This window comes from Malurus melanocephalus, unplaced genomic scaffold, assembly GCF_030028575.1.
Source record: "Malurus melanocephalus ecotype Western Australia unplaced genomic scaffold, MMel_1.1 scaffold_30, whole genome shotgun sequence".
Classification (NCBI taxonomy): domain Eukaryota; kingdom Metazoa; phylum Chordata; class Aves; order Passeriformes; family Maluridae; genus Malurus; species Malurus melanocephalus.
The window spans coordinates 3,452,631-3,460,681 of record NW_026623262.1 but is presented as its reverse complement, the minus strand read 5'-3'; the positions used below and the strand labels follow the sequence as shown (position 1 = coordinate 3,460,681).

Below are 8,051 nucleotides of genomic sequence, written 5' to 3'. Positions count from 1 at the left end.
CCTTGCACATAATCCCAGGACCTGGTTTGTGAGACATGTTTTTGCTATTTTACTACAAGATAGTGCTGTTAGAACAGAATCCACGGTGCTTTTGTTAGTTTGTTTATGGACACCTCTAACCTATGATCAACAGAAAGGCTAGAAGTGCTTTTTACAGAGAAGTCCACTGGGAACAGCCACATCTCCTTCCCCTTAAAAAAGGGAAGAGAAAGAAGAGGCAAGCAGCTAGCAACAGAAAAGTGTATAYTGTGGGTGATCCAAAATACTTACTCAGCTTTGGTATTTTCATTTTTAAAAGCACTTAGCCCTTAATGGGTTTGCCTCTTGGCTGACAGAATTTCATTCCTCCTTTCAAAAGCCTGCACATGCCACTCCCAAGGGATTCAGAAGAAGTGGGGCATGCATGGCTGCCAAGAGTAACYCATGGACAAGAAGAGCAAGTAGGAGAAATCATTTTTTCACAGCTTTGGTAAGTGCTCCAGGCTATTCTGTCATCGTGGGTATTAAAATGAGAGGGAAAAAGCAAATTCAGGGCTGCCCCTGACCTTTGGGTCAGAGACCCAGAATGTTTAATTCTAGCAATAGCCTAAATAACTTCAAAAAGCAAATCTTCCTGCATTTTTTGTGTGTTTCATCCTGATTTTCTAGCCAATGCCATCCTTCAAAATAAAAATCAGATGACTGAACTTAATTTTTTTTTTGCTAGAGAAAGAGTCATAATCTGCCACACCCACCTTCGGCTCCCAAGGATAAGTCATCTTCAAAACTTCCTCCATTTCTCACCAGCATGCCTGAAAACATACAGTTAGCAGTTCAACCACAACAATGCTCCACTGTTTTCCTTCCAGCATCTTATCTAAAGATATTAGCAAGACACTTCATTTGACACAAGAAATAACCAGACTTTATTTACAATTCCTGCATTACTCATGCAGTTAAAATGCATTAAGAAGAGAGAATTTACATTTCAGAACATAGCAAAATTATTTTGAAAGAGAACAACTATATCACTGCTTTAGTTTTGTGCTCAGAAACACCTCCGAGTCAATGTGAGAGCAAATTAACTGCAAGAGGGAACCTGGAGGTACCACTCAGCACATCTGTGCCTTCTRCTGCTGTGTTATCTATCCTCCAGACATCTTGCCAGGGGAATCCAGAGTGTGAGTCCACCTGCGGCATTCCTCTCTCACCTCCYGGTACCAGATTAGGAGCTGAAGTCAAGACTTCAGGCATAGCAAGTAATTCTTCTTCACCCTGTCACTACCTGCACATTCCCACTGTACTTTGAACTTCAGTATTCAGACTACTCAGATAGTAAAATTTTCAGGCGTGGCAGCCACAGTTATTAGAGGCAGAGACTGCCTAATGCTCACGACCTTGGAGACAAAATCACCTCCTTGGTTTGCACATTTGGGAGTTTTTTTAGAGCTTACTAAGATCCCCAGAAAGACTTATCCAGGTTCTTTYCCCCCTTCTCCAGTTTCTTGGGCACAATTGCTCCGCTGTGAGAATAACTAGGCCACACTGACCTGGCTGCGGTTTGTACTGCTGCTAGAGACCAGGTCTCATATGAATGTCCTTGAGAACACAATTTCCAGCAAAAGAGATTTCAGTAGGTAAAGCTTCCTTACCCTTCAACAGAGGATTGCTTTGCTCATCCAGGGAGGCTCCCAGAGGCGTTCTGAAACCACAGAAGAGATTAATACTACTTAGAAAACTTGCTGCTTCATGTCCTTCCTTACAGCATGTAAGCTTGTGATAGCAGCAGTTGTCCCTCCCTCCCTTCTTCCCTTCCTCCGCCCCCAGAAAGCACAAACATCCGACGACTGGCAATAACTGCCTAAACAATCCCCAGCCCTCTAAATAAATACACCTTGCAGAGAAAAAACAACAAAACATTATAATTGCAAGGCTCAAACACCTTTAGGGCAGCAGCCCCCTGTTGAGGAAAATTATGGACTTCTCAGTAAAACACCCAGAAGAAACAAGCGTGAGTTTTTGAAAGGATTACTTCAATCTCATTTATGCAGCAAAAATTGTTGCCATTTTTCTACACATTTGAAACTTCTTGGAGAGAGGGGTTAAAAGTTGTATTTGGTGATCAAGAAGAATCAAGATAAAAATCTTGACAGCTATGTTAGCTGTCACTTGCAAATTCTGATMCTTTGTAGACACTTCACACTAGTTCTTTTTTGGATAATATCTCCTACTGCTGTTGCCTGAAGGGCAGGGGATTTGCCGAACCTCATAGTGCTCAGAAGGAGTAGCAGAAGCCTCACAAATAACAGGTCCAATAGCACTCTGAGTTCACACTGCACGTGTTGACACTAGTTAGATGTTTCCACATCTTGTCTCTCAGACATGTTTAACCAAAGCCTTGTCACTTCTAAGTAGTACAGCATTAACTTTCAAAGCTCAAAACAAATTCAGAAATGTAACACTCATAAAGAAGGGGAAAGCAAATGATTTACGTGCCTACATTATGTATGTTTCATTTGGATTTTTAATTAGACAAACACACAAACCTGCCCTAAGACCTAAAAGTAAACAGTGTTCTGATACAGTATTTATTTTGGTGCCATGGCCAAATTAAGCAAGGAAAGTTTGCATCTGCTTTCTAACAGACCTTACACTTCGCAACTTTATTTTTCTTTCCCCTCTGAAAGGAGCTCACTCTCTCCAGATGSAGCCTGCTGATACGGAGCAAGCTCACTTCAGCACGCCTTTTGCAAAGCAAAGCAAAGCCCCACCATGGTGGGACTCCAAGGCAAACAGCCCGAGCATCCAGGTGCATAAGCATGATTCAGGTGAGAGGACACACTGACGAGGCTCAGTGTGTGTTCCTGTCTGTCTCTGCAGTGAGAGTCTGAAAAAACTTAGGACRCATTGTCTAATCCTGTCACACTACAAGAAGGCTTATGTTCTGAGGTAGTAACTATGCTGCTTGTTTACTCCCTGGCTCTGATGGGTGCACTTCTAACCTTCTCCTTCTCATTCCCTGGTGGCTACTCCCATGCCTCTAYGTTTTTGATGTAGAAACTTGCTGGCATTGACTTTGACAGTCAAGGTCAGTGCTGCATGCAGTTGCTGGCAGAAAGCAGTAAAAGAATCCACCAAAGCTGACATTTTCTTTAGAAATTAAGTCTGTCACCTCTACAGCAYGTTAGCAGCTACAAGAAAAGCATCCTTGCTAACCACCCCTTGGTGTCCTGCCTGCACTGTTCCACACAGCTGCAATACACCCCTGGCCTTTGAAAAACTCACTATTAAGAACAAGACAAAACGTGACATTAAATGAGGGACAAATACACACAAAAATCCTCTTGGACAACAGCACGGATGGCTCTGCCTTTCTGCACCAGGCCATTTTTCCCCAGCAAGGCTCATGGTTCAGTCCCAGAGCAGCCCTGTGTACCTGGCAGTGCTAGGGCTGGGGGACTCTTCACTTGCTGTGCCCCCTGTGATGGGGTCTCACAGCCTCAGGGCTTCCTCTCATCCCAGAGCATTGTTTGCTCAGCGACCAGTTGTGGTTGGGTGGCCTTTTGGAACCGGACAAGGGTTTTACACTGTGCTGTGGAAGAGTTTAAACCCCAGGTTTTAAAACCTTAACTGGGCAGGAGCCATGTTTATTTTAAACTTGAAGAAAAAAATCTCTTGTTTCTGAGGCATTTCAAGAACTCACTTCCTGCATATCTACTGGAGATGGCTCCTAGATACCTCCCACATCCCCTGTTTTGCAGGCAGAGTTTAAATATATTAAAACAAAATAATACACATCATCATAAGAGTTGATAAAAATTTCTTTTTATCTATCAGTATAATACAAACATTTGTGTTTCAGCTSTTATGAGCTTTCTTATTACTTCAAAATGCCTTTTCAAAGTACTGGGGGGAGAGCAAAAGGGGCCTTTCTCAAAGGCATTCGATTCCCAAAACATGACTGAAGAATGAACCAGAGACTTTGAGTAACACCTGACATTTTTTATACCTCCATAATATTTATCACAGTATGATAAATACTTGCTTTTTTTTCTTTTTTGCTTTTTTTTTTTCTTTTGTGGTTTGCTGCTGTTTCTTTACAAAAAGAGCTCAAAAAAACATGTGTCTACCAAGGTAAATAACATGGGGTAATAGGAACCCTTGATGCTTTTAGAATAAACCTTATAAGCAGATCTATTTATGCAGTGGGTTGATATTAAGGTTTTCTGTGCTGCTGCCAACTCAAACCAGAAAATGAGATTTTAAAAGTGTCAATTTTCTTCTGATTTCACAAACACTTACAGAAACTCAGGCAAAATTAAAAGACTGCTTTTAGAAAACATGTTACAGAGAATCGTATTTAAGTAGCTGGATCTTCACTTGTAGTAATAGCTACATGGTAACTTCTTTTGGAGCTAATTTGTAATAAAAAGGCAGTGCCCTGAACCAGAAATATAAACTCGGTTTGTGTATGCCCACACTTTGTAGGAGTCAAAGCTAGCAAAACCAGTGTTATTAATCAAGTAAGCATTTTCAGGGAGGACAACTTACAAATTGTACATTTCACAACTGTTATTTTTAAACAAAACACTGTAATATCTGCAGGGCTATTCTCTCATCTGTTAATGCTGTCCTCTTTTTCTATGTATGCTGTTATCCAGAGACAATCAGTTCAAGGTTACATATAATCACTTATAACACTGCAAATTGAATTACCACTTTACTACACATGCTAGCAACTGCTTGCACATATATTAGACCCAAAAAAATAAACTGTTCTGCACCTTTAAAACACAAGGAACTGTGCAACCCTTCAGGCAGCTGGAATTGCACCTCCCAGACATGAACCATACATGCTGGCACCTTACATTCCACAGAGCAGAGGATAACTCCCATCTGAATAGCMTTGCTTAGGACATATATTTTTTAAAATCTTTCTGAGGAGAACATAATATTTCTCTGAAAATATTTACGATAGTAAATTAGCTGAACTTTAAAAGGCTTCWGTTGAAGGAGCACAACAGGTTTTGCAAACATGCATTACCTAAGTTTGCATTTCTGTATTAGCAAAGAGTGAACTTGTGCTTCATTTGTTATTTGTAAAACATGGAAATAGAGTGTAAAGTAAGTTTCCCATATTTTGGGAATCAACCTCCAGAGATGCAAACACAYTCCATAGAAACATGTGGTGCCAGTTTGAACAACAAATAAGTTACCAAGGCACAAGAATGAAACTGCAATCCTTGTGTTATTACTCAAGATTTTTGTCCATCTATTAGATGTTCATGTTGTCAGTTTGCAGCTTTGTGGTTTTTTCTTAAATGCTATATGGAAACGGTAAAGGACCATCGGGCCAGGGAAGGTTCTAGACAGAAATCCTGCAGATTGAGACAGAGTGGCATTGCAGCATTAGGAAGAATTTCTCTTCCAAGGACCTCTTCTCCCTCCAGTCCTTACATTTTTTGCCCTCCCCACTCAGAAAATACTTCTAACAAAGCACTRAATTAATAATACTTATTTTTAAGGATGTAGTTCAATAAACCATCAGGACACCAGATTTGAGGAAAAGTCAGCAAAATCTCCCATTGTGGCATTTTGGAAGAAAGGTTTGTCAGGTCTGAACATTGTACTTTAGATATTAGTATGATCAAACCTGTAGCTGCCAAGACCTTCTCCGAGGCACAGACTGAAAAGATCTGAAGAAAACTGTATGGAGGATCCTGTAGCTATAAACCAACCCACACTTCAGTTACAGAGTAAGCTCAGTCAGCTGCTTCCTGGACGAAGAGATCACAAAGGACAGCTAATCTCAGTGGTAAATTCTTATCTTAACTGTAGTTGCTCTCAAAAGAAGAAAGAAACCAGAAATATCCATAAAATATWCAGACTTTTAAAGCAGTGGTCTTGAAATGCCATTGTTAGCTAATGGAAAGCTAACTGTTAGCTTCTCCCCATCAACTCTGCCTCCAAGGGCTGTTAGGACTGAATGGTGAAAAAGAMAGGACAAAAGCAGCTGCTACTGGATGTAGCATTTGTACTTTTATGTGACTAAAAATGAAGAAAAAGCATGCCATCAGCCTGTTCCAAACACCGCAAATTATTTTTTAACAGAAACCGACTATATATACCATGCCTCAAGTTAAGGATAGAGGACTGTAAGAGACATGGAAAAGATCAGGTTAGTCTAAACCGTGCCATCACTCCTGAAGCCCCACAAGCACAGAGGCCACTGCCGCGGAAGCACAGTTTCTTTAAATCTGAACCAAAAACTAAGCGAGGAACCAGTGGAAGCTTTAAACTGGATCCCCTCGGTGAGAAACTGTGCAGCTTCCAAAGTCATGCTGCCTTCCTTACCCTCAACTGAGCTCCTTCCGCGGCGGCTGAAAGCCTTCGGACTCATTAATGAGCCGCCAAGGAAAGAAGCCGTGCCGAACGGCAGCTGCCCGGGGGCCATGCGGACTTGGGCGCTGCTCCTGGCGCAGCCCGGCCCGAGCACAGCGCCGGGGGGCGGCCGCGACAGCGCCGGTGGCCGCTCCGCTCCCGGCCATGACCGCGCCAGCCCGCCGGGGCTGCTTCCCCTCCCGCTGCGGGCACTGCCCCGACCCGCCGCCGCAGCGACCCACCTGCAGTCCTTCAGCCATATCGCGATCTTCTCGTTGGGGACGCTGTGACAGCCTGAGGGGCACAACAGGAGAGAGAAGCTGACAGTCAGCAACAGCGAGGCCGCCCCGCCGGGGTCCCGGTGACTCGCGGGTTGCCGCCCCCCGGCACTGACCTGCTCCTGCGGCCAGCGGCAGCTCCCCGCCGGCGGGATCCTCCTCCTCCTCTTCCTCTTCTTCCTCCTCCTCCTCCTCCTCTTCCTCCTCGCCGCGGGCCAGCGCCGCTGCCGAGAAATCCTCCGCTTCCGACGCCTGCCAGGAGTCGCGGCTCTTGGCCCAGGCCTTCCTCTTCTGGGTCGCCCCTTGCCACTCCTCCGCCGCCGGGGGCGGCTCCATCGGGGCGGCGGCGCCGGCGGGGGCTTCACACCGGGAGGCGAGCGCCGGAGAGAGCCAGCCTGCCGGACGAACCAAGATGTGCCGTCCGTCCGTTCGTGCGGGGGCCGCGGGGCCGCCGTCCGAGCACCCCCGGCAGCGCCGCCGCCCCGCCCCGCGCTCACACCCCGGCCCGCCCTCAGACCCGGCCACCGCTGGCCCCCGGTCGCCCCCGGACGGGCGCTCCCAACCCCGCAGGTGTCATACCCGGCCCGCCGGCGTGCGGGGGGCAGCGTGCGGGCACAGCTCGGCCGGCCCGGCTGCCCGCGGTACTCACATGTCGCGCCGCGGCGAGGTGGAGACGACGGCGGAGGCTGCGCCCGCCCGGGCTGCGGGCGGCGGCGGCGGCTCTGACTTCCTCATACCGCTGCGGGGATGAGAAAACTCGGCGGCCACGTGACGGCGGCGGGGCCGGGACAGAGCGGGGCCTCCCGCCGGGGCCGGGCCGCCTTGGCGGGGCAGGGATGCGGGCAGAGATGCGGCGGTCGGACCCCTGGCGCTGGGGCAGCGCTGCCMCTCGGGCCTGGCCGGGCTCTGAAGAGCCGCCCGTGGCCTGGGCCCGTACAGGATGTTTCCAAACTGAAAAATACGCGGAGCAGCRAAGAGAGATTTTGAACGGTTTTATCCTGGGGGAACGGGAGTAAAGGGGAGAGAAAAGGGACAAGGAAAAGAACAGCTTGGCTGGTCACACACAGCTTTCTGCTTCGCTTCCAGGGGTGTGAAATAAGATCAGCCTCTGCTCGGGCACGGGCAGGGGCTGCAGAGACACCAGCAGCACCAAGCCCGGCCTCTTAAAATTTTAGGTGTATTTGAAGCCTTTATCATCKCCTTCAGGGTGTACTCATGCCACCAGAATCAACTGAAAACTCAGCAAAAGGCGAACGAGTGCCATGATCTGGCAAGCACAAMAGACTGCTGGCACTGTCGGGGACCGAGTGCCGTTTCTCAACCACTGTGTCCTGCTCAGGTGGTGGCCAAGGCCCGTGCCAGGTGCCCTGACCACCCGGCTGCATCCGGCCTGACAGCAGCCGTGTCCGAGTC

General features: G+C 47.1%; 1 protein-coding gene across 2 annotated transcripts in view; it reads right to left on the bottom strand.

Moving 5' to 3' along the window:
- The window catches only part of ITPRID2 (ITPR interacting domain containing 2), a 39,777-nt gene extending 32,409 nt beyond the window's left edge, over positions 1-7,368 (bottom strand). For both annotated transcript variants that reach the window (XM_057363747.1, XM_057363748.1), the window contains exons 1-5: positions 7,288-7,368; positions 6,755-7,033; positions 6,603-6,654; positions 1,632-1,681; positions 735-791 (exon numbers count right to left, since the gene is read on the bottom strand). In XM_057363747.1, the coding sequence (XP_057219730.1) occupies positions 735-791; positions 1,632-1,681; positions 6,603-6,654; positions 6,755-6,974 (379 nt within the window). In that variant the 5' untranslated portion in view covers positions 6,975-7,033; positions 7,288-7,368. The remainder of the gene's footprint in view (positions 1-734; positions 792-1,631; positions 1,682-6,602; positions 6,655-6,754; positions 7,034-7,287) is intronic.
- Between the last annotated feature and the right edge of the window lie 683 nt (positions 7,369-8,051).